This window comes from Canis lupus, chromosome 25 (genome assembly GCF_011100685.1).
Source record: "Canis lupus familiaris isolate Mischka breed German Shepherd chromosome 25, alternate assembly UU_Cfam_GSD_1.0, whole genome shotgun sequence".
In the NCBI taxonomy this organism is placed as follows: domain Eukaryota; kingdom Metazoa; phylum Chordata; class Mammalia; order Carnivora; family Canidae; genus Canis; species Canis lupus.
In genome coordinates this window covers 23,995,310-24,022,195 of record NC_049246.1, presented here as the reverse complement: position 1 = coordinate 24,022,195, position 26,886 = coordinate 23,995,310, and the positions used below count along the sequence as shown (strand labels likewise).

Here is a 26,886-nt window from a genome sequence, read left to right as displayed (position 1 = left end):
AATAAACAGGCTGTGTCTAATGGTCCTGGCCGCATCTACTGGTCGGAGCTGCTAAATTACCAGAGTAAGTCGAGCCAAGCCCCGTGGGAAGGGATGTGTGTTCTGACGTCCACACTGCACTGTGGCTGCCTAGGTCTATGCTTGGAGCTCTCCTTGGGGAAGAATTGACAACCTTTTAGCAGAGGACAAGGACTAAACACTTTGAAATGATTGTTAGCTCCAAAATTGAGATGCTCTAGTAGGAAAAGGCACAAAAAAAAAAAAAAAAAATTCCCTTAACCCCCATGGCAGTGCTCCCCACAGGTGGGAAAGTTATCCTAAAGAGGAAAAAATTTTTAAAAAGAGTAAAGACTTTCCTTCCCCTGAAATTGTCTGTTTTGGGGGTGGATGTTATGGTATATTCTCGTGGTGCCTCTAGAAATATTTTTCTGGGATGCCTGGGTGGCTCAGCAGTTGAGCGTCTGCCTTTGGCTCAGGGCATGATCCTGGAGTCCTGGGACTGAGTCCCACATCGGGCTCCCTGTGAGGAGCCTGCTTCTCCCTCTGCCTGTGTCTGCCCCCCTCTCTCTTTCTCTGTCTCTCTCTCTCTCTCATGAATAGATCTAAATAAATAAATACATACATATATATACATATATATATATATATATATTTTTTTTTTCTAACTAGCCCACACAGGAAACTCACTCTAAATCCCTGGTGGGGGGTGGAGGGCTTAAAAAAACAAATATGAGCTACTTGAGTTTATAATTTTTCATCAGGCACACCTTACACTTTTGTAATGCTGGTGATGGGAATGGAGAGGCAGATAAGGCAGGGAAATGAAGCTAAGTCCCTTTTCAATAGAGCAACTTGGAAAGTGACTAGAGAATGGGAAGAACCCTTACCAACCAAATGAAGTCTTGGCAGAGAAGACTGTTTCTACCAAGGGAAATGAGCCATCCCAGAATACCACCAAGGAAAGAGCGGCACTCCAGATTGCTGTTAGTCTGCTCATGGTGGCTTAGAGCAAATACCCTCTATTTCGAGGTTTTGTAGGCTCACTTTTGTAGTCCTCTTCTCAACTGCCGCGGAAATTGGGGTGATCTAAGTTACCCCCTGATCTCTGTAATAATTCCACTTTGGCTAAATACATCTCCTGTTGTCAGCCAGGACCTTAAACAAAAATCAGCTCTGCCACCATAATTGAGAAAACTCCAAAGTACAAAATGTGTGTGTGTGTGTGTGTGTGTGTGTGTGTGTGCAAGTGTGCGCAAGTTCCTATGTGTGTGTCCAGAAGAAATGGAAAAAGAGAAACTAGGCATTAGGACACAATTTATTTTTAAAGTTAATCTGAAAAACCTCTGAACTCCCCAAAAAAGTGGTTTCTAAGAGTAAAAGTTTTCAAGTCAGTTAGAAAGTAATACTTTTGGGAGAAAAAAGCAGCAATATGTCCATCATGGGTCATCTGAAACCAATTTCAAATGTGCTTCCTGCAGATTAGATCTAAGGTGCCAAACTGTAGTTTGAAAAATAAGACACACTTTGGGCCATCCATGAGAGGAAAGGACAATGTGTTAGTAACTGTGATTGGTATAGTTTGGAGGTCCACCATATATTCTGATAATAGAAATTGGGACAAAGTGTTAAAATACATATGTGTATATAAGGTTTATACATTATTCCAATAATTTGTTTTAACCTTTTATGACCAGCTCCTTAGAGTTTTTGTTAGCTCTAACCGAAACCTATGGGTCATATATAGAAACTGAAATTTAAAAGGAACTGTACTATTTCAACTAAATAAAAGTTTTGAAAATAGCATCTGCTTTATAAATTATAGCACTGTATTCTAAAAGTGATGTATCAGACTTTAACATGAATAGAAAAACAAAAAAGCTCATGGTCACAATTCACCTTAAATAAAATCAGTGTATAAACACAAATATTTTGGAATCAGGTAAGAAGAGAATTGTCCAGTATATAAGGCATGAGTGTAAATGTAAAATATCTTTTAAAAAACACCCTTCAATTTCCCAAAGATAAGCTTAAGGAAGTTATTAACAATTAATCATATTAACATTTGCATAGCTTTTAGAATTTTTGAAGTACTTAAACATCTATTATTTCACTTTGTAAATGCAATGAAGATAGGTTTCTACAAAATAGAAATGCAATCGGTGTGTAGGTAGGAGGAAAGGTTAAATATTAGAAGCAGATGAATGTGCTCAAGAAGTCAAAATATTTAATTCATTTGTTTGAAACAAAATAGCTTGGATTATATACCTCTGATTGTCTGCCTTCTTGGGCAGAAAAAAAAGGGCAAGAATAATTTCCATGCATTTGCATCAGCAGTTAGTTCACAGCAGGGGAAATAAAATCCAGAGCTTTATTTGAAGAAAATCTAACTTATTCACAAACAGATCATTCTACCTTTTCCCACAAGCAGGGTCCCCATCCTGCTGGGCTCTGCATGAATACATGTAAAGCCGGGGAGAAAAGTGGCTTAGGTAACTGAGCTGTGGGCAGAGCAGCTTGCTGTATCCCAACCATCCTTTTCTGTTAATAGCACCATTCCCTTCAAAGCCTTGGATTTATCTTTGATTCCTCCTTCCACTCCATCAAGCTGCCAAGGCCTACTGATTCCAACTCCTCAGTTCTCTTACATACACTGAGTCTCCTTTGTCTGGTTCTGTAACCTTCACTGAAGCTCCCACTCAAATGCTACTACCCCTCCAACGGGTCTCCATCCCCTAATCCATTTTCTACATGCTTTCCAATCTGATATTCCTAAAGTTCTCTGTGTAACCTTCAGTGGGTCTTTCCTGACCACCAATCAGCATAGACTTTGGCAATAGCCCTGTGGTCTTTGAAACAGGACCCTACTATCCTACTAGTTTTTCTACACAAACTACCTGATCCAAGTAGACTATACCACCTGCCCTTCTCCTAGTCAATGCGTGTCTTCTAAATGTGTAACTCTTCCTGGGAAAACCCTACTCATCCTCCAGGCTTCATCCCTGGTATTCCCTCTCTCAATCTTTTTCTGACCCTCCTGGTAACTTGACATGTCCCTCCTCCCTCTGAACCACATCCTTCTGTTCATCCCTTTCCTATGATCTTACAGTATAGATTTCTTTCCCTTATCCTCAGGGGCAGATGGGGAGCCCCTTAATGGCAGGGGCTGTATTTAGGCATTATTGCATCCCCTGATGGGTTAGCACAGTGCATTGCTTATTGGAGACTCTTGGTATCTGTTGAACTGTGAAAAAAACTGTATGTGTTTTTTATAGAAAATTTGTGTGAAGGCAGGTGAAATCATTCTTGGATCAGATTTCTAAAAAAGAAATAGGCCTCCAGTTCACTCAAAATACAGTTACTCACTCTTTTAACAAGCAATCAACAGCCAGTAAATTACTCAGCCAGTGCATGTAATTCAAAGCTGTAACATACATAAGTATGAGTCACCTTGGCAGCTGGGCAGTTCTGTCTTGCTTCTAAGGTAGAGAACATTCATCTGAAAAGGCTATGGAACAGCCACAAGAACAAACAAGTTGACCACAGTGTCAGATGTCACAGTTGGACAAACAGCCCCAAAGCTTTGTTTCTAAGCTTGGCAGGTGGCTCATTTAAATGTCTGACGGAGGCAAGAGAACAAGGCGGATAAGGCCTATATTTTCCAAAGCTGCAAAAAGTCAGCAACACCAAGCCAGTCTCTGGTAGGCTCTGTGTAGCACACTCTCCATGTGGGATGAGCATGAAGGAGGCTGTGTGTGTGTGATATGGATGCATGCTATGTTTTCCAGTAAAAGGAGAAAAGTGCTAATATGCATATTAGAGAATATGCAAAATTTAGGAATGTTTTGTTGTTGACTTTTTTAATTTCTTAAGACTATCTACATCCTAACTTATGAATTACTCTATTTAGAAATTATTTATTCTGCATTGAATTTTCTGTGTTCAAAGAGGAATGAAGTATTTCTCTCTTTTTTTTAAGATTTTATTTATTTATTCATGAGAGACACAGAGAGAGAGAGAAAGAGAGAGAGGCAGAGAGAGAAGCAGGCCCCATGCAGGGAGCCCGATGCAGGATTCGATCCTGGGTCTCCAGGATCACACCCTGGGCCAAAGGCGGCGCTAAACCTCTGAGCCACCCGGGATGCCCTCTCTTTTTTAAGTATGAGAAAGAATCAAGTTTAAAAAATAATCTGGATTCAGATCACCTGGGTGGCTCAGTCAGTTAAGCAACTGACTCTGGATTTTGGCTCAGGTCACAGTCTCATGGTTGTGGGATCCAGCCCTGCATTGAGCTTTAATGCTCAGCACAGAATCTGCTAGGGATTCTCTCCCTCTCCTTCTGCTTTTGCACTTTCTCTCCCTCTAAATAAAGACAATTTTGGGGGAAAAGTTCTGAATTCAGCCTTAAAGAAGTTGGGGGTGAGGGCACCTAGATGGCACAGTTGGTTAACGATCCAATTCTTGATTTCAGCTCAGGTCATGGTCTTGGGGTCCTGAGATTGAGCCCCATCTCAGCCTGCTTATGATTCTCTTCCCCATCGCCCTCTGCCCCTCCCCCTATGCGCTTGCTTGCACGGGCTTGCTCGCTCTCTCTCTCAAAAAAAAAAAAAAAAGGTTTCTGGGGGTGATAATGTTTAAGTATTTTGAAGCATAAGAGTTTTCTAACTAGCAAAGAAGTTTAAAGAGGGACTTAGGAGCATTTGCTAAGATAGCCTTGGATCCTTTTGTTTGAGCGGGAACACCATACTTACAGGAATGATACACAGACACATGCAATGTCTTATTTCTAAATACTCTGCAAGAGAAAAGAGTATGGGAAATGATCAGCCTATGCAAGGCATGGAAGAGAGGGAGAGGAAAGAGAAAGAACGAGGGGAATGCAACGAGGAAGGCAAGAAAGAAAGGACAGGGGAGAGAGAGGAAGGAAGGATATTATAGGAGACCAAGGAGGACTCAGAGAGATTGGGGGGGGGGGGGGGGTTTCAGGTGGCAATTGGCGGGTCTAAAATACTTACCAAAGGAGAGGTGAAGGCTTTGCCATCACGGAAGGTACAGTAGAAGCAAGATGATGTAAAGATAAGGCAGTGCATAACATTTACATTTTTCAAAAAGCAAGAGGACCTTAAAGTTAAATAGTAACTCAAAACACTAAAATTTTGACAAGAGGGTATGTGACCTCAAGAAAGTGCCACAGCAGTAGTAGTAGTAGTAGTAGTAGTAGTAATAATAATAATAATAATAATAATAATATTCAAGAACACTTAAGTTTCTAACCACTAGGCCTATGACAAGAGACTTTCAGCCTGTTAAGTCATTTAATTCTAATGCCAATCCCGGGAGATAGGTATTGTTAGACCCATTTTAAGGATCCGAAAACTGAGGGTTAGAGAGGGGAAATAACTGGTCTAAGATCTCACCTCTGGTAATGGAGCCAAGGTTTGAACCCTAGCAGATTCCAGGCATTTGAGTCATTCATTCATTATCTCAACAGATATTTACCAACTGGGTGTCAGCTACTGAAAGTAGCTGGTGAAGAAAATAGACCTATTCCTTGCTCTCAGGACCTTATCATGTAGTAAGAAATGCAGGCAATAAACGACTAAGTAAACTGGTATCTCTATAAATTTGATAAACTGTTAAAATTAGATATATACTGAGAATGAAATGGCCAGAGGGCAGCATTAAAAAATAAAGCAGGGTATTATCAAATTAGACAGTGTGGTTAGAGAGGTTCTAAACCTAAAGAATGGTACAGAGCCAAGCACAAGAAGGGAGAAAGCATTCATTGAAGAGGGAAGAGCATATGCAGAGAGAGGAGGAGAGGCTAGCCCAGCTAGAGTACTGGGAGCAAGGAGCACAGTAGCAAGAGGAGGCTGTCAAGGCAGGAAAGGCTTGTGGCTGCTGATCAGGAGTCTGGGTTCTATTTCAAGTGCATCAGGAAGACAAAGAATCACTACAGATAAGCTAGATTTGTGAGATTCAAATACCACACTGGCTTCCGTGTGAAAAGGCAGGAGGCAGAAGCTAAAGTGGAGAAACCATGAAGGAGACTCTTGTGGGATTCCAAGAGAGATGATGGTGGCATGGACTTGGCTGGTGGCAGCAGGGATGAGAGAATGCGCCTCAGAAGTAATCTGAGACATATTCTGGTGGCAGAAGCTAAACGCCCTGCAGACAGACTGGATGGATGTGTGGGGGTGAGGGCAAGGAGAAAGGTGGTCTCTAATCCCTTGTACTTCTCTTCTTGGTTTTCTTAGCCTATTTCTTATATTGAAAAGTGAGCTAGATTTATACTGGCATTTTAAATGATCTATCTTTTATAAATAACTCATGTGTTGGGGATCCCTGGGTGGCGCAGCGGTTTAGCGCCTGCCTTTGGCCCAGGGCATGATCCTGGAGTCCTGGGATCGAGTCCCACGTCGGGCTCCCTGCATGGAGCCTGCTTTTCCCTCTGCCTATGTCTCTGCCTCTCTCTCTCTCTATCTCTCTCTGTGTATCTCTCATTAATAAATAAATAAAATCTTTAAAAAATAACTCATGTGCTAAAAATCTCAGTTTTGACACTAAGTTCATGCCGTGACTGTAACACCATACCAAGGCATAGCACCCAGGGGAAGACATACTTTGAGGTGAGGTGTGGTGGAAAGATAGGGCTTTCTCACCAAACCACCTTGGGTTGAACCACAACTTTGCCATTTTGCTGGGCAAATACAAAGATGTCAGAGCTCCCAGCTTCAGATTTTACCTACCCAGGTAAAAGCTCTCACAGTTTGGGCGGAAGAAATTAGAACCTATAATAAGTCCCAGTATGTAGTGTAAGGTCGATCCATGTTACTCTCCCCTTCCCTTCCTTTCTCAGTGATGAGAATGCCATCAATAGGTCTTCAAAGAACTTTCTATAATAGAGATGAAGAGTTATGTTTGAGTACTATATTTTAAATAACTAGGACACACTCTGGATAAGGGACTGCAGAGCCTCCTACAGGTCCTAAAGAGTACTCGAGTGGTGGTTCTAGCTCTGTAATGGCCACCCTTACCCCGTGACTGGAAGAGTACAGGACTCCAAGATAAATTCAGGTTTTGGATAAACAACCATTTTTTTAAAGTATAAGTATGTCCCAAACACTGGTTGGGATATATTTATACTAAGTGTTTTTCACTGTTCATCTGAAATTCAAATTTAACCAAGTGTCCTCTATTTTTATTTGCTAAATCTGGCAACCTTATGACTAGACAAGCCTCTACTTTGATTTGGAATAAATTGCTCACTGTCCCTTGAGACGCTCTAACTCCTCTCACCATCATGGTTCTGTACTTCTATTCCTTCTTTCTTTTCATATTTCATTCATCCCCTCTCACTTTTACCAATTACTGTGTGAATACCCAAAGCCTTGGGATTCAAGAAACAAAAAACAAAGAAACCAAACAGATGAACATATGGGAAGGGGTAAAGAAAAAGGTGGGGGGGGGGGTGCGGGGAGGCAAACCATAAGATACTCTCAACAATAGAGAACAAATACGATTGATGGAAAGAAGTGGGGGTGGGATGGGCTGGATGGATGATGGGTACTAAGGAGGACACCTGTTGTGATGAACACTAGGGGTTGTATGTAAGCAACCAATCCCTGAATTCTACTCCTGAAACCAACACTGCCCTGTATGTTAACTAACTAGAATTTAAACAAAAATTTGAAAAGAAAAAAAAAAAATCTATTGAGTAATACTATATTATTCTTAGTGGTCATAAGGAATGCTGCTGTGGGGTTGCATAAAGGTGTTTATATTAACAGTACATCCTCAGAATACATTTTGAGAGTTTTCTGGTAGCACGGAATTAAATTTGCACTCATGTTAATGGAGGCTATTTAGATCCTATGTGAATAGAACCAGTTATTAAAGAAACTGAAAGAGAAAAGCTTTGAGTTCACTAAATAACCACTGTCTATCAAAAGGTAAGGGTCAGAAATCCTTTCTTTTTAAATCAAACTACAAGAAGATAATTTGAAAGTTTAGGCCATAGTTTTATAGTTTGGGCACTTCTTTTACATAGAGAGTTCCAGTGTCCGGGTGCAGTACTGAGAAAAAAAAATTAAGGGAAACATCAGTATCTAGTTAATTATAGGAGACATCTAAAGTAGCCTTACTACTTGTTATTATTCCACAACAAGACAAGGAGCTTGATCCAGAATGAAAATCAACACATTGAGGAAGTCTTGTTATTAAAAAATTGTCGCTGGTACTAAACAAAGTATTTAATAGTTGGTTTACATGCTGGCACAAGTTCATGGTCTCATTGTGGACTGGGAACAAAAACTCACAGACTCATGCCAGCCAGGGACCACATCTGAGTAGCACTGATGTAAAAACCTCAGAATTTTGTATGTCATACCTTCAATCTAATGGCATAAATGAAGCGATCTCCTCTTCCTGGCCATTTTGCAGACTGAAGAGCCTTTTATTTCCTTGAAATAAAGGCAAAAATATTTTCTCCCTTCTAATAATCTAACTAAATATCTATCAAAACAATAGTTGCCCCAATTTTAGAAAGAAGAGGACATGTGCTTACTCTTCTTGTCGTAAGTCATTGACGCTGCGGTCCAGTGAGATCATGTCACTTGCCACCATGTTAAATCCAAACTCTTTAATGCTGGCTTGAATTGCATGTTTGAATTCTGGTCCCAAAACCAATGGCTTCGCGTTCTCTCCAGGGCCACCAACCACTCCGTGAGGCTCAGGTTCTTTGGGTTCAAAGTTACCAAGGATCCCTGGACGTAGCACAGGATCTCGGTAGGTGAATGTTTGAGGCTTAAATGTGAGATACTGCCTCTGCATTATGTCTTTCTGGTTATCTCCACCAGCATGTCGCTCTTGTTCATTTTTCGCCTTGTTTTTTCTTCTAATAGACTCTAAGTCCACTTCTACGCCTTCAACATGAGGCCATGGTACAACAGGTTTGAATCTGTCATCCCCAGGAGCTAATCCATCGCCTCCTCGGTTAGGCATGGGGTTATTGACATCTCTGTCTTCCTACACAAAAGGGAGGGGGACATATAATGAGTACATGAAGGCAAACCACAGCAGAGTTCATGATATGATTTTCATGTTTAATAGAAGACTGAGGCAACTAAAATGATTTAAAATTTTAAATAGAATCAGGAGTTCCCATTAAAAGATATCTTTTGTGGAGAGGCAGGAGGACATCCCAAGAAAGAGACTATTTCCTTGCCTTACCATTCCCAAATAAATGGATTTTTTTTTCATCTCTCTCCTTTAAAACTAACTATCAAAGACCTCGTAATAAAGCACATTGTTATGGATTAAAGCAATGGATTTTTAGGAGCTCTGACAAAAACAGACATTTAATAGGCCATGTACAGTGTGTGGTTTTCCCAGATGTCCGGTGTATGATAAATATAACTGTTTGTCAGTAATACAGCCATATGGTGGCCGTGGTATTAGATGTCCCCCACCATGACACTGGCTTTGTGCCTCTAAGGGCAGAGGAAAAGGCAGGTTCATGCACTCGACAGTCGGTATTTTCTACACAGTGAGAGTTTAGCTGAATTCAGGACTATTTTTAAAAACAAACACACAAAAACAGAATGTTAAAGACTTACCCAAGGCACTTTTGGCTTTTAAGCTACCCCCAATACCTAGTTGGCCCCATTCCAGAGGTAGCCCAAGTAGAAACAGATTTGGTGGGTGCAGATACTCTGTAAGGGCTGCCTCCTGAGACTGTGGAGACCCTCCTCATCACCTATGCAGATCCCTCCATCAGAAATCCTGAGCGCTTTTGCTTCTGAGGCATTCTATGTGAAGTTTTTGCTAAATCAGTATCATTCTTTGCACAGGGCAGTGGTTTTCAACATTAGTGTCATCTCAGCAGCTTAAAAAAAAAAAAAATACTGATGTCTGTGTGCCACCCCCAGACTTTGTGATTTAATTGGTCTGGGCATTCTGAGTTTTAAAAGCTCCTCAAGTGATTTTAATATGCATCCAAGCTTGAGAACCTCTAGCTCAGAGGGAGAGCTGCTAGCTATAATTAGACAAGAGGATTACTGCATATGCACAGCTGGGAAGAGGCAAGGTGAACTTGGAACCACAAAACAGGCGAATAGGTCCTGCCGCTTCACACCACACTGAGACCATCTGGGTCCTCCAGAGATTCAAAATAGAATGAGTACCGTCTGACCAAAATGTGTCTACAGTGGTAGAACTATCTAGAAAAGTAAAGTTAAAAACTTGATTTTCAAGAGCACAGAAGTAAACTGCTAGGTGTAAGTTGCTATCTGCTGGTACTTGATTGAGAAACAAAGATTCTCTTTAGAAAGCCAGTTAATTCAAATGTGATTTTAGCTGAAGTTTTGGTAAGGGCTAGCTAGCTAAGGACTGATTGGGGCGGGGAGAAGGAGGGTTGGGTTGAAAAAGGTAGGTTCTCCTGCTTCCCCTTTTATAGAGGTCATCACAGCTCTTTGAGAATCTGTCTAGAGATGTTAAAGGAACATATAAACATACATGTGTGTATGTAACAAAACAATTTTCTTAACAGGGGACTTCAATTTTAACTGACTCATGAATTATAAAGGGAACTTGATGATGATACAAGTGGTCCAAAGGTGAATCCAAAGAACAAATATCTAAAGATCAAGAATACTGCAAAGGATTTATAAAAAGTTGCAAAACTAGTAACATTGTCAATATCCACAAGGCAATAACCAATTGCACCACACTGTACACAATTTCCATTTCAATGGATGAGAATCTTTTGCATTACCATCAGTATTCTATCATTTCTAGCACTATAAAATAGCTCAAAGATAAGGAAAGGGCAAGATAACCAGAAAGTGAATCAGAGAATATACCTAATAATCTTTTTGGTCCATTTCAAAGTTTTCCCACAATTTTCCTCACTAACACAAAACTAAACATAAAACGCAACACTCGGCTTGATTATATAAATGTGATACCTTTCTTCAGGCAAGTGTTATAAGGTAGATAACACTTCTGAATCAGGCTTCTATCATCACACACCACAGTAGCAAGGATTTAGCTGGAGCCTAACCTGTGAGCCCTACTGATTTTGAGGACGGAAAAAGTATACGTCTCTCCAATTTATCTCCTGGTTCTTTCCAAAAGAGAAGTATTGTGGCAGTGTGGTAAGCAAATTAAAAGAGAAAAATCACTGCAAAACTCTAATATACTGGACCCAAGATATTGATATTGAACTAAGCATAACACATAAAGAAGAAAGACATCCCTCACTTCAATTTTTCACATCAAGGCTCCAGTGAATTGGTAACTGGGGAGGTAAAAAATGACGGGAAGGAAAGGTCAATAAATACAGAAAAGCAGATTAAACAGGTCATCAGATGTCAACTTCCAAAACCATAGCATCTACCATGGGTTGCCTAAAATTCCATAAAATGCAAAGTGCATACTGGAAGAGTATAGAATATAGCAATACATGAAATTATAGAACATGTAAGACATGCTATAGTTTAGGTTGGCCTATGCTAATGCAAAACTTGGCGAATTTAAGTATTTCTCAAATTTACCCACCTCACCAGGAGAATATTTAATGGATTTAAACTTCCTGCTTATCTTCCTCCATATTAATTAGATGTTTTCTTTGACTTAACAGTTCTTTGTCTAATCTTGCACTGCTGGTGTCCCTTATAGTTCTTTTAGATGTCTACCTATCATTCCACCTTCATTTCTGGATTATGTCATTCTTTTCCAAGCATCACGACCAGATTACATCAATCATTCCTACATCCCTTTCCTCAGCTGACATCACATTTAAAAATAAATAAAAATACTTTGATAAGAAATACCATTAAAAAAAAAAGATTTTTTTTATTTTAGTGGGGGGAGGGGCAAAGGGAAAGGGAGAGAGAATCCCAAGCAGACTCTGCACTGAAAGCAGAGCCCACTGCAGGGCTTGATCCCACAACCCCAAGATCATGACCTGAGCCAAAATCAAGAGTCCAAGGCTTAACCAACTGAGCCATCCAGGTACCCCAAGAAACACCTTTAACTAGAAAAATCACACCAGTATCTTTTCTCTAGCTCCACTTTCACCTGCTCTTCCTAGGTAAATGAGCAACAGGGACAAAGAGGTCAGGAAAGGATGTACTCAAAACAAGGAGGTGCCAGGAGAAACAGGGTGTGCTAGTAGGCCACGCCTCCCCAGTCTTAAAAACTTGCGGCAGAAGTTGGGAGGTAGAGCAAGTGCTCCACCGTCAGTACCTTGGTTTCTCTCTGATTAGCTGGAGATGGATTCTTAGCCAACCCATCTCTGCTGACATTTTGTGCTGGCTGAAAACCATTCACTCCTGCTCCTTCAGAGGACTGAGAATCACTGCACTGGAGGGTCAGTGGTCACAAGAGGAGGGGTTGGGGTCAAGTGATTTGTCTGTGTTTAACTAGAGCTGAAAATAGAAAAACCCAAGATTAAACAGAGACCTTACCAGTCCTTGAATATCTAAGGTGTTCTCCCTTATGAAAAGAGACCTATCCCAAGAGGTGCCTGGAGGTTAGTCGGTTAAGCATCTGACTTTGGCTCAGGTCATGATCTTGAGGCCCTGGGATCAAGCCTCACATTGGGCTCTGCACTCAGCAAGGAGTCTGCTTCTTCCTCTCCCTTTCCCTCTACCTCCCTTGCTCAAGCGTGTGTTCTCTCTCAAATAAACAGAATTAAAAAAAAAAAAAAAAAAAAAGATCCAGAGGAGCACCTGGGTGGCTCAGTGGTTGAGCGTCTGCCTTTGGCTCAGGTCGTGATCCTGAGGGGTCCTGAGATTAACTCCCACATCAGGCTCCCCACAGGGAGCCTGCTTCTCCCTAATGCCTATGTCTCTGCCTCTTTCTCTGTGTCTCTCATGAATAAATAAATAAAATCTTTAAAAATAAATTAAAATAAAGATCCATAAACTAGAAAGAGATTGAAGGCCAATGGCAAGGCCTCTGTTAGCAACTAGGGCAGAACTGAAAATGGGGAAGGGTGTGGCTTATCAGTATTACATTCTGATAGAAGAAATAACTCCTGGAAGAAATAGACTCACATAGCAGGGATTTCTATTCTCCTTTCCCCCCTCTCTGCAAAGGCCAGGTGATAAACCAAAAGGTAACAGAATGGAGAAAACAGCATGGTTGACATCATAATAATTGCCCCACTAAAAGAAATCTAGGTCAGCACTTCTGGTACTAGAAATTAACTTTGGCAGGGTAGCCACTACTCAAAGGCTAAGTACTACACAGTAAGCCAGATTGACCCAGACTTCTTCCAGGGCCTGCAACACCGAGACTGGAAGGTGGAGAGGGGCCTATTACATAATACCTAATGATCAGTCCTTTTATTTTCTCTCATAACTTATAATACACTATGGCAACCACAGTTTCAAATGGGCAAGTTAGTGCTATAGTTTTAACCACCTACAGAATTTACCAGGTTCATATGGGGGCATTTTGAGTCAATTAAATGCCACTTCTCCTTAATCAAGTAAGAAAATACAATATATAATACAGATCCTGTACTATTGTGAGTACTACTGAAATACGTGTCTTCTTAAATAAAAAGTTAGCTATGTCACATTTTGAACATTTAGTCTTCTTAATAAAAGAGATTTCCATTATAAAAGAGGCTCCCAATAAATCCCATAGTTGTGCAACTAGTTGGTTTTTGCAGATTTGGATTTTCATACATATCATATGGTATTCTTAAGAGAAGTATCCATCTGCACTGACACAATTTTCTGAAGATTTCTGCACATTTTGAATAATCACGGTCAACTATAGAATATCTAGATACGGCAAATTTTAAGTCTTGGGCTCTTTTCAAAATTCAAAACAAAATTTAGTTCAACCAAAGTAAATGACCGAGTGGGTTATGATTACAAAATTTATTATTATTTTTTAAGATCTTATTATTTGAGAGAGAGAGACACACAGCATGGGGGGGCGGTCGAGGCAGGGGCAGAGGGAAAGGGAGAAGCAGACTCCCCACTGAGCAGGGAGCCCAACTCAGGGCTGATCCCCAGGACTCTAAGATCATGATCCAAGCCAAAGGCAGATGCTTAACCAACTGAGCCACCCAGGCGCCCCATAAAATTTACTTTTTAAAAACCATGTCAAGGCTATGCCTTTTTAAAGGTATCAGACTAAACTATAAATTCCTCAGTAATAAACATTTTCCATTTTCAACATCTAAGTTAAAACTATAATTGAAAACAGGGAGATTTCATGCAAAATCCTTCCCCTTATTGAAAACAGGGAGATTTCATGCAAAATCCTTCCCCTTATTAATACCATGATCTCTAATGTTCTATTTTGTAAATGTGAAATTACCATTAAGCAGCTCATGCCAGCAGTTCTAAACTCAGCAATCAGTTCCAAGTATATTCCTCCAGCAGCCCCATGAATATTTCTAACACTGCTCTACCTGAATTACCTTAGTATCTGTTTACAGGCTTCTCCCCAGCCAGGCTGAGGGATCTTTGAAGATAGTGAGAATGTATCTGTGTGTCCCCCCAGGGGGTAGACAGCAGGTACTCAGCGCATGGTTCTTCACAGACTGAGTTAATGGAGAACTACCTATGGGTCATCTCTTATGCTGCTGGAATCTAAATTGACTTTGGGGCCACTGTCTTCTACCACCGCTTGGCTTGATTTAAGCTAGCATTTTGAGAATCCAAATGAAATCACTAAAAACATTATTTTCCCTACTAAAAACATTGCTTTCCCTACAAATCTAAAATTCGAATAATCCTTTTTTTAGTTTCTCCTCTTCTTCAGATTTGGATAAATCATGTCTGCGAGTGAAATTTGTTACTTCATGGAAAATGAGTACTTTATTTAAACATGAGAAAGTAAATCTGCTGGTGTTCATCTTAGTCCTCCAAGCCAATTTATCTTGCAAATGGTTTCATACTAAATTTGGTGCTTGTTTTAAAACAGTCATAAGATAAGAGATTCTAAACCGGGTCAGAAAAATATCAGATAATACTCAAGGGGGAATAAATTAAAAGGAGAAATAAGCCACTAAATGACCAAAATGTAGGTTAATGCCTACAATAGGAAAATAACTGGTTATCCTTTTACATAAAAAAACTTCTATTTGTAAGACTGCTTAATGGCCCAGATAAAAGTTAATATCACAGACAACTAATGGGGTCTATGAAACATGAAATTTAAACATATTTATGCAATCCAAATAATTTTTTATTTTCCAGAGACCTTATGAAAAATGCATGCCTCAGCTCATGAACTGAGTCACATATATACTTCATAGGCTTAACAAATATTTATTGTGAATAATTAGCATTAAATCTTTAACTGATTTGAACTGAATTTTAAGAATCAAGCACGCATATCAAATAATGGTCAATAATTCATTTTGTAGTAGGTTCCAAAAGGTGAGAAGCCATAGTTGTCAAAGTTTACGCCATCATTTCAGTGGTAAGAGTACCAACGACAAGACAAGGCTATAAATACAAGGTGGACCAACGCCACTTAAAAGCTTCAACTCCCATGGGTATTAAAAGGCAGATATAATACCTCTTAGAAATCATAAATGGATATAGTGGGTAGATTTTTAACTCTCTTTGTGGGCTAAGCAATTACTGAGTTTCAAAAAAAAAAAGCTAAGAGGCATTTTCATTCTAAAAATAGCATATAAGTTATGCAAGATATTTTAATAAAATTGCGGATATTTTACAATAAATATTCTATCATGTTATTCCTACAAAATGACCTGTCTGAAAATAAGAAGGTATTAAAGAGGAGGAAAAATGAAAGCAAAGCAATGAGAGAAAGATTATAAAATAAAATCTGTGAAGATTTCTTTAACACATGAATAATTTACGTATGCATACATATGACATACACACATGGAGAGAGGAAATGCAAATTTAAAGACCAGACAGCTTAGTAGGATAAGAAGTAAGAAATTATCCCGGCTGAATGGACCCTTCAAAAGAACACTGATGGTATTTCATCAGGAGGAGAAAGGAGAAACTACTTAAAAGCTCAATTGCTTGAGAATAAGGTCCCATCAGCTCCTCTTTGGCCCACTCACATGATGTTCTGGAACCTTCTTTCGGTTTAAGCCAATCAATTCTACCTTTTTACCTAGAAGAGCTAAGAATCTCTTCACTCTCTTTCCTAGATCATTTTTAAAATATTTCAAAAGAGCAATCCTAACACCATTCCTTGGTGATCACACTGTTCACACTCTTTCTTAAACCCAGGACAAGTGTCTATTTAGTCCTATCCTTTGATTCTCTTTTCCAGTGCAACAATGCGCTTTGTAATCTAATACCTGCCAAAGCCAGACACTTTAATTCCTAATTCTCCTTCACATTTGGCAATCCCAGTGAAAGCATGTAATGATTTCCAAATCTTCCTGAAAATGTTATTGGAAATTATGTCACCAGCACAACCATTAATAATTCTTATGATACTAAGGAAAACGTTTTACTGAGTGAGAGAAGAATGAGGTCAAATGTGGTATTTGTGTTGGGAGAGAATGTTTGTAATACCCTTTTGAAAGCTGAAAAAGCAATGTCCTATTATCCCTCTAGGGGAGAAATTCTAGAATGAATACAGCACTCCCACATAAAGTGTTACTACTCTCTGCAGCTGGAAATGCATAAAACAGCCTTTCCTCTACTGCTTCCTTGCTTTGCCCTGAAGCTTGGCTTTCATAACAGCTCATGAAAAAGTACTGTAATGTGTGGCTTCAGAACACATACATTTTGATTGCTGTAAGAATCTCTTCCTGTAAATCTTAAGGAAAAAAAAATCTCAAGGAAGAAAGTATCTCAGTTTTCAGGGTGGAGTTATCATCTTAAAAAGTGTAGAACAACATTTTGCTACCGTGTCAGGACTAAAAATCCACTTTAGAAGGGTGTGTCAAGGGAACTTAACCCTTTGAGACAGAAAAAATACATTCAGGGTAGATTGAGGTTATTTATGTAATAAACGTTTGGACATTCTACTTTTCAACTATCAACAGGTTGGATTCCAAGAGGAAGGCTCATCCAGTGATACTCTAGTTTATCATAATTGCTTTTTGGCACGGAGATTAGTATTTACATGTATCATTTAAGGCAAAAGAACTGTCCTTTAGTTTTTCAAATATTACAGGTCTACTATCTGCCAGGTGCTGTGTGCCCTACCACAAAGGGGGTGGTAGGATGCAGGAAGGGATGTCTGAGTGGGCTGGCAGTGACTGAATCTCTGATTTGAAGCAGCAGACACTCCCCAGCACATAGGTGGTAAATAGCTGGTAGGTAAGGAGGTGGGGGGAGAAAGGAGTTTGGCAGCTAGTCTAGACTGAGGCAAAGGCACAGAAGCATAAAAGAACAAATGGTTTGGTGTAATGAGTGCAGGGGACATATGGGGAAGCGGCAGGAGAGGAGACTTGAGATACTGGCAGTGCCTCCAAGCGCCTCTTAAGAAATGCCAAGAAGTTCAGACTTTATGGGAGCCATGAGAGGGGAGCATGCCAGATCAGAGCTGAATTGTGGAATGAGTACTCTGATGGAGCAAATGAATGGAAAGAGGCGCCAAGATGTGTTCAATGGGATAAGGAAAAAAAGAACTTAGAAAATATGGGAAAAAGCAATGCAGGAGAGAATTGCAAGGAGTGGACAACACAGCTAAGAACTGCAGGCAAGTTGTTAAATTAATGAGAATTCCAAGGTCTAAAGGTACAGGCAAGGGAGGTATTTTAGTCTCAGTCCTGCAGTGTGACTCACTCACCAGCTCTCTGCTCTGTGACGCTGTCAGAGGCCCCAGGAGTGTGGATCCAGAGGGCCTCAGGAGTCCTCATAATTACCTCCTACCCAGCTGCAGATGGAACTATCTTATTTGCTATTATCTAGAAGGCCAGAGGCATTTCTGTGATCCTCCTGTTCTGCCCTAGACATTGTTCTGAAATAGTCTGATAGGTGACAAATATGTGTTGAGCACCTAATGCTGTACAGGCTACAGGGATACGATGTTGGGCAAACACATCCCTGCTCTTGTGAGCTCTCTGTCCAATGGGGGGGAACATACAATTAACCAGTCACACAAATATGGTGCTCTACAAGCCTTTTGAGGACAGTCGATCTAATGTAGGATGCTAGGAAAGGCGTCCTTGAGGATGAAGGACTGCTGAGCAGAGGTTTGAAGGATGAGAAGAAGCTAAGTCAGTAAAAAGAGGAAAGAGGGGTGCCTGGGTTGCTTAGTCGGTTGAGTCCAACTCTTGGTTTTGGTTCAAATGGTGATCTTATGGGTCATGGGACTGAGCCCCAGATTGGGCTCCGTGTTCAGCAGGAAGTTGGCTTGGAGATTCTCTCCCTTTGCCCCTCCCCCCACTCACACACTCTCACTATCTAAAATAAATCTTTTCCTAAAAAAAGAGGAAAGAATATTCAGGGATAGAGAACATGTTGTGCAGAGTTGCTACAGCAAGAAGTTCTGTGGTAAGCAGAAAGAACTAAATGTGGCTGGATGGGGAAGACCTGGAGAAGTCTGGTGCCAAATGAGGCAGACAGTGAGTAGTGGCCCAACTAAGCAGGGCTCTGGTATGGTAATGACTTGCGTTGTAATATGGAAGCCTGAGCAGCCAGTTCATAGTTTTGATGCTCCTACCATAGACAGGAGCATTCTGAAGAGAGCCTACTGGCTGAGGAGTAAGAGAAGACACTGGAAGGAGGCCTGAGTGGATGAGGGTTAATCAGGAAATGTACACACTGAAGGATGGATTCAGGTGGTGTCAGGGATGGCTCTGAGGTGTCTACCATACAAGAGGACGCTATTCGCTGAGAGAGAAGCACTAGAAAAGACTGAGATTGAAGATGGTGAGGCCCTTCTTGGACATGCGGACTCTGAAGTATGCTTCTGAAACATTCAAGAGAAGATGGAAACATAGAATTTGTATCTCCATAACTGGACTAGAGATGATAAATTTGGCAGACATCTTTATATAGATAATAACTGACATAAGGGCCTGGATGCTATTTATGAACTGACCATAAAGTGAGAATAGGAGAGGATTCACTGACCTCGCCTTAGGGAATCCATCCTTTAGAAGACTGGTGAAAGAGAGTAGGACTATCAAGGACAAAGAAGCCTGGCCCAATATGTAGGAAGGAAACCCAAACCAAGACAGTAGGTGTGGGACAACAGGAATGGTCAACAGTGTTAAATGCTGGTTAAAGGCACGTAAGAGGAGCACTGGGATGAGCAAGAGCCATTCTAATGGTATAATGGGGTCAGGAGCCCAGGGCCGGTGGGTTTGAGGTGTGGAGTTGGAAGGTATAGAAATGGTGCAAGCCAAAGTAGGCACATGTGTGAAACTGCCCATAAAGAGAACAGAAATGGCGAGATAGCTGGAGGAAAAGAGGTGAGGTGAGGAATTTTGTTTGTTTTTAATGGGAAAGTCTTGAACACCTGAAAAGAAAGGCAAGGGCAGCCCTGGTGGCTCAGCGGTTTAGCACTATCTTCAGCCCAGAGTGGGACCCTGGAGACCCGGGATCAAGTCCCGTGTCGGGCTCCCTGCATGGAGCCTGCTTCTCCCTCTGCCTGTGTCTCTGCCCAACACCCCCCCCCCCCCGTGTGTCTCATGAATAAATAAATAAAATCTTTTAAAAAAAAAATAAAAGAAAGGCAAGGGTAAAATATTCAAATACATGGCAGAGGAGGAATAATCAAATGAGAAGTTCCTGAGAAGGGGATGGGTGAGAGCCAAAGCAGAGGTGAGATTAGCCAGGTCAGGTGGAGGGCAAGCCCTCTGCTGTAATGGGAAGTATGAAATCGGTGCAGACACATGTACTTTGCTCTTCCTTGGGGTGCAAACCTTCACCACTGCTGTCTAAATTACTCCAACAGCAATTTAACCTATTCTAACTTCTTGGAATCAGACTTACCTCTGTTAAACAATGCTTTCACAGTGCATATCAGAGATTTCAGAAAGAGAAGAGAAGAGAAGAGAAGAGAAGAGAAGAGAAGAGAAGAGAAGAGAAGAGAAGAAAAAAGAAAAGAAAAGAAAGAAAAGAAAAGAAAGAAAAAGAAAAGAAAACAAAAAAAAAAAAAGAAAAAAAAGAATACGATGGATGACGGGCAGGCGAAGCAAGCACCGGACTCCGAAATAAGAAAGCCCGCACCGGCCGCACATCACCCCAAACCGACCAAGCACTGCAAGCAACCCGCCACATCATAAAGAAGATAAGAAGAAAGAAAGAAAGAAGAAAGAAAAAGAGAGAAAGAAAGAAAAAGTCTTCGCAACTTTTTCTAACATGTCAGGTTCAAAATCCTTTGCCTGGCTTTCTGTCACCCCTGAATACACACTCAAGCTGTCCCCATACTCTATTCAGCTGGCCCCCTTCAGGAGATCATAAAAACACATTCTCAGCCTGGCCTCTAGAGTTTGGCTCCTGCTATCAGCCTTAGCCTAGAGAACTGTCCTGTTGCTCACCTCTTTCTTTCTAGATTTGGCTCCAATTCCTTTGATAAAGATTCAGCCCTGCCATCTGTTCTAGTTCCAGTAAAGTTTTCCCTCTCATGAATTTCTACTCGTTAATACTTTTATAATTCTTTAACTATCCCACGTGCTAGTTTTATTTTCCCCCCAGACTAAAAGCTCTTGCTGAGGAGAGTCTTAGTCTTATACTCCTTTTGTGCAGGAGTTTGTATTATGTATCTTTCGTTCTCCTAAATTCTCTGACATTTTTATTTCTTTATTCTTATCCTCCTATGTAAAAAAACACCTATTCAATAAGAAACACGATGGCCCCTGAGCTCCATATTTCTAGAGGGAAGTCTGCCCTTGTGTTGTTTAGGTGGATCTTGGGGGAACAGCAGTGAAAAGTTTGATTTAAAAAATAAAATAACTGGACATTGTTAAGTATGTTACATTCTCCAATGCTCACAACAATCCTATGATCGATCCTATAACTTTACTTTCACATTTTATAGCTGAGGAAGTCAAAGATTAGAGAGACTAAATAACATGTCCAATATCACATAATTCAGCAGGGACTGCCCTAGGACTTGAACCTGTCAGCATAATCATGAATTCTGAGCATTTAGCCACAATGCTAAGCCACTTGACTTACAACTACTTGATGATGACTTCTACTTTCTAGAAATTTACAAAAGATTTGAGAGGCCTTTAAAAATGTTCATCTAGTATACACTTTCATGTCTCTTTATTCTTTCTTATCATATTTTACAAAGCCTGTCTTTGGCAAGTATTTACACCAAAGAAACAGCCTATTCTGGCAATCTAAACAATGAGATGTGCCCTGTCAACAGTTTTTTCAGTCTAATGTGTTCGATGATGATTTGCTCTGACAGCATGTGAAATAATGGAAGGACATTTTGAACTAATTTTATACAAAGAATTAAGTCAGTCTTCTCCCATAAGTAAGGACTAAAATATTTTTGGTCCTGTTAAGCTGACTCTTCTAACTGATGTACTTGCTGTGAATTCCAAGCTGTTCAAACTCCCGCTAAAAAATACTTTTGCCTCTTTGTTACTAAAAACATTCCAGAGGCCACGGAATAAAACCAAATTATTCACAAGCCTGTGATTATGAATTCACTAATATTCTACTCTAAAATGGTTCCATAAAGATGATAGAAGAGAATTACATCGTCACAGGAGCTTACTACATTTTTCAGAACGTGCTGCTCATATACATGACCAGAGCTCCAGTTTTTTTCTTTTCATGGTATAAGAGATATCACTTAGGGAAAGGAGGAAAAAGCCTCCCAGAATATATACCCACAAATGCCACAGCCCATTTTCTAGGATACACTAGGGTGCTATGAAATCCAAAGGAAGGTGAGGAGTAGCATATCAAGATACTGCTTTCGTACAGAATAATATAAGGTGTTTTCCTAATCTAGTCTGACATATCATGAAGTAGCTTATACTTAACATCAGAATGTTAAAAATATGACATTAACCTTAACTTTCCAGTTCTTTCCAGTTCCATTTCTTAATCTTGCTAACCACCACCTTTTAGAAATTAAAAGTAGGATTCTAACTCTACCATAACTATGTTTATAATACTGACATCTCTTTCTAGAATATCTTAAAATGGCACTGGAGGAGGAGGAAGAACAGCAGCTATTGAGAAATAGGAAGCAATTCTATCAGTGGAGAGAAGCCAGTCAATCAGATATATGCTAAATTTAGCCACTCTAATCCATTCCAACCAGCTTCATTTGGTCTCACACAAGCTAAGAAGTAGTAGAACTGAAATCTAAAATCCCTTTGCAACTAAAGGTGAAATTCCAACAAAAAATATGTACAGTGCTTAGGATGGTCAAGTCTCACCAAATACCTCAATTTTATTTTGACATAATTTTCTGATGACCCTAAGTCACTTAGGTATTTTTTTTTTCTATGAAAAAGATTTCCTTTTTACCTGGCACAATTAAGAAAAACATTTATCTTTATATCTCTGAATGAATGGAAAAAACAGGCTCACTGTTACTATAGCACATGCCAAAGATAGCCTGCCAAAGATAACCTGCCAATGTGTCAGTCAAAGCATTGTCAAAGTTAGCAAAATTAGCAAAGAACCCCTGAAGACTTGAACAGAAAAATGGAAAGAGTTTAAAAACAGTGGTAAATCACTAGAAGTATTTTATTGAATGCTGATGATGCATTCATGATGATGATGATAAGATGGTAGGGTAAGGAAGATGTAGAAGAGCCCTTACAAGGTTACCAGCACTATTCCAAGTGCATTCCACCTAACTCTTTTCATCCTTGAAGTAACCCTCTGAGCTGGGTACCATCATTATTCCATCCTGCAGATGAGAAAACTGAGGCACAGAGTTTAAGTAACTTGCTGAAAGTCAGACACTCAAGAGGTGGTAGGGGCATGATTCAAATCCAAGCTCTCTGGGCTCCAGAGCCCATGTAATTAAGCATTACTCTCTCCAGCAGGGAAGGCATCCACAAGGTTTTCAGAACTTTTAGCTATATAAATTGACAGCTTTAAGATTTTTAAAATACCAAAACCAAAAATATATTCCTTAGAATTTCAGAGTTCATTTTAATAAAAAATTATTTTATTTTAAAACCAATATAATGTTATTAACAAGAATTTGTAATAAGATAGTTCAGAAAGGGCTTTTTTCAAAGAAGTAAATTTCCAGAAATCAATTCGTACTTCAAAAAGCAGTAACAACTTACTATGAGGCCCACTAGCCTAGGTGAATATCAGGATGTAGATAAATGCAATATACCTGAGAATGATGCATTCGCATGATTTTTTCTACAGAGAAAAACAAAGAAATTATTTTCAGTTAGTAACTATGGCACAGGAGACCATTAAACTGAGCTGCTAAGCTTGCTTTTCTGATTTCACAGAAACACAGAAGGGTTTTCAAATATCTTCTATTTGTCTGCCACTGACAAATATGAAGTAAATAAAAGAGGGCTTTTCAAATTGACACTAAGGAAGAGTTACCCCCATTTCTATTCCCTGAGGTGCAAGAGTATTTCTGAAAGACATCCTCAGTGGGACCATATGCAGTCTCACAAAGATCACATTTTCAACAATTTCTTGCATAGCTTCTTCAGGGTATGCCTTCACTAGCCTTCTAGAAAGCTAAAAGTCAGTGATGGTTTCAAGAATCATAAAATCTCTTTTTATAGTATCAGTGGTTCTCAACATTTTTAGGGTCATGAAGATCTTGGATCCTCTCCTAAAAAAAATAAAAATACAAATAGTACATTGTTGGTAGAGTTCTTTGTAGAGCCATCTGGCTGTATGTACCAAAATCCTTAAAAACACTCACTTTTTCTGACTACAAAAATTCAGAGCTGGGAATATATTCTACGGAGATCATTCTAATTACAGAAAAAGATATTAATACATAAATGTTCACCGCAGCATATACTAGCAAATAGACTAGAAACAAATAGAATGTTTATTTATAACAAGAAAACAACCAAGAAAATGATGTTACCCTTATACAATTGGATAGTTCATAACTATAAAAGTATTTAAGAAAAAATAATTTTTGGGAAAATGTCTTATGTTAGTTTTTTTTAAAGTAGAATACATGCATTGAATATACAAACTGCTTATACCATATAGTCCCAAATACAAAAAAAAAAAAAAAATCAAACAAACCAGAAATAACTAGCAAGAAAGAAAAGTAGTAGTTGTCTCTAATGGGGAAGAGTTAGCTGATATTTTCTCATCTCTTGCTTTTCCTTAGTTCCCTATATTGAGCATACAGTTTGTATGAAGTTTTTAGAATTATAAGCTTCCTCTAAACTTTTGAAATTTATTAACAAAACTCCATTAGAAAACAATTTATAATAGTAACTTGAGATTTTGTTTTCCATTAGGAGGTTCTATATCAATAAACTGTGGTCATCAAGACAGTGTGGTACTGGCACAAAAACAGACACATAGATCAATGGGACAGAATAGAGAACCCAGAAGTGGACCCTGAACTTTATGGTCAACTAATATTCGATAAAGGAGGAAAGACTATCCATTGGAAGAAAGACAGTCTCTTCAATAAATGATGCTGGGAAAATTGGACATCCACACGCAGAAGAATGAAACTAGACCATTCTCTTTCACCAGACACAAAGATAAACTCAAAATGGATGAAAGATCTAAATGTGAGACAAGATTCCATCAAAATCCTAGAGAACACAGGCAACACCCTTTTTGAACTCGGCCACAGTAACTTCTTGCAAGATAACATCCACGAAGGCAAAAGAAACAAAAGCAAAAATGAACTATTGGGACTTCATCAAGATAAGAAGCTTTTGCACAGCAAAGGAAACAGTCAACAAAACTAAAAGACAACCTACAGAATGGGAGAAGATATTTGCAAATGACATATCAGATAAAGGGCTAGTTTCCAAGATCTATAAAGAACTTATTAAACTCAACACCAAAGAAACAAACAATCCAATCATGAAATGGGCAAAAGACAGGAAGAGAAATCTCACAGAGGAAGACATAGACATGGCCAATATGCACATGAGAAAATGCTCTGCATCACTTGCCATCAGGGAAATACAAATCAAAACCACAATGAGATACCACCTCACACCAGTGAGAATGGGGAAAATTAACAAGGCAGGAAACAACAAATGTTGGAGAGGATGCGGAGAAAAGGAAACCCTCCTGCACTGTTGGTGGGAATGTGAACTGGTGCAGCCACTCTGGAAAACTGTGTGGAGGTTCCTCAAAGAGTTAAAAATAGACCTGCCCTACGACCCAGCAATTGCACTGTTGGGGATTTACCCCAAAGATTCAGATGCAATGAAACGCCAGGACACCTGCACCCTGATGTTTCTAGCAGCAATGTCCACATTAGCCAAACTGTGGAAGGAGCCTCGGTGTCCAACGAAAGATGAATGGATAAAGAAGATGTGGTTCATGTATACAATGGAATATTACTCAGCTATTAGAAATGACAAATACCCACCATTTGCTTCAACGTGGATGGAACTGGAGGGTATTATGCTGAGTGAAGTAAGTCAGTCGGAGAAGGACAAACATTATATGTTCTCATTCATTTGGGGAATATAAATAATAGTGAAAGGGAATATAAGGGAAGGGGGAAGAAATGTGTGGGAAATATCAGAAAGGGAGACAGAACGTAAAGACTGCTAACTCTGGGAAACGAACTAGGGGTGGTGGAAGGGGAGGGGGGGGTGGGAGAGAATGGGTGACGGGCACTGGGGGTTATTCTGTATGTTGGTAAATTGAACACCAATAAAAAAATATTAATATATAAAAAAATAAAAAATAAACTGTAAAGTTTGTTGATTGCCATAGAGGTCACCGTACATAATTTAGTGATGAAGAGAATATACAACAAGCGCAGTTGAGAGAAGGCTCAGAGAAATAATATGTACAACCACAAGAAAATTAAGCAGAAAGTTCACAAACAGAGCATAGGTAGGAACATTTTTCATTTGAGTATGCTGACTTTAGACGTTAAAAAACAAAAGAAAACAAAACCAAAAAATAGCTTCAGTGAGTTTTTAAAAAGTACAAAAAACATTGTAGTAAATTCAATGACTCACTCAGTCATCAATTATCAATTTCTTAAAAGCAAAGAGGAGAGAATTACATTGTAGGACATCCTCTAAAACAAGACATTCATGGGGTAGAAAAGCCCAAGTGCTTTATATGACGATGTATACATTTTTTTTTTCAAAAAGAATACTTTTTCACACTATATTCTCGACTGATCTCTCCTGCTTATCACACCTGCTCCCAGTTCATCCTCAAGACACTTCTTTAAAGGGAGGTAAGTTTTAAAAATGTTTAAGTCAAAAAATTAAAGAGGTTAAATTAAAAGCATTTCATTTCTAGGATACAGAGTATCATAAAACAAAGAAATTAAGTTGTTGGGTGCCAAAATTCAGTGCAATGAGAAGTGATTAAGTTTTAAAAATTACAGAACATATTGAAAGTATTTTGAGATCCTCCAATAAAAATGAAGACTAGATTATACCCCTAAGAGAGATAACAAGTAGTACATTTACAACATGCAGCCTAACCTAATTCAAATTTTGAAAATCAAGCATAGGACACCTGGGTGGCTCAGTGGTTGAGTATGCCTTTGGCTCAGGGCATGATCCTGGAGTCCTGGGATCGAGTTCCACATCGGGCTCCCTGCATGGAGTCTGCTTCTCCCTCTGCCTATGTCTCCGCCTCTCTCTCATTAATAAATAAATAAAATCTTTAAAAAAAGAGAAAAAGAAAATCAAGCATTTCTTTTGTTGAGAACACTTACCCCCCATCCACCATCCCACAAGGGATGCAGTACACCAGGTAGGAGGCATGTGGCAGTCAGTTGTCACCATATTCCAGCCCTTACTATCCACAGATCTAAACCAAC

At 39.5% G+C, this 26,886-nt stretch overlaps 1 protein-coding gene across 6 annotated transcripts in view; it reads right to left on the bottom strand.

Annotated features, from left to right (window-relative positions):
- The window catches only part of GALNT7 (polypeptide N-acetylgalactosaminyltransferase 7), a 135,851-nt gene that overhangs the window by 58,634 nt on the left and 50,331 nt on the right, over positions 1 to 26,886 (bottom strand). For 4 of the 6 annotated variants that reach the window (XM_038573598.1, XM_038573597.1, XM_038573596.1 and 1 more), the window contains exon 2: positions 8,564 to 9,024. In XM_038573598.1, the coding sequence (XP_038429526.1) occupies positions 8,564 to 9,024 (461 nt within the window). Of the gene's footprint in view, positions 1 to 8,563; positions 9,025 to 12,246; positions 12,404 to 26,579; positions 26,603 to 26,886 lie in introns of those variants that run through there. The other 2 variants (XM_038573600.1, XM_038573599.1) reach the window with 2 other exon arrangements.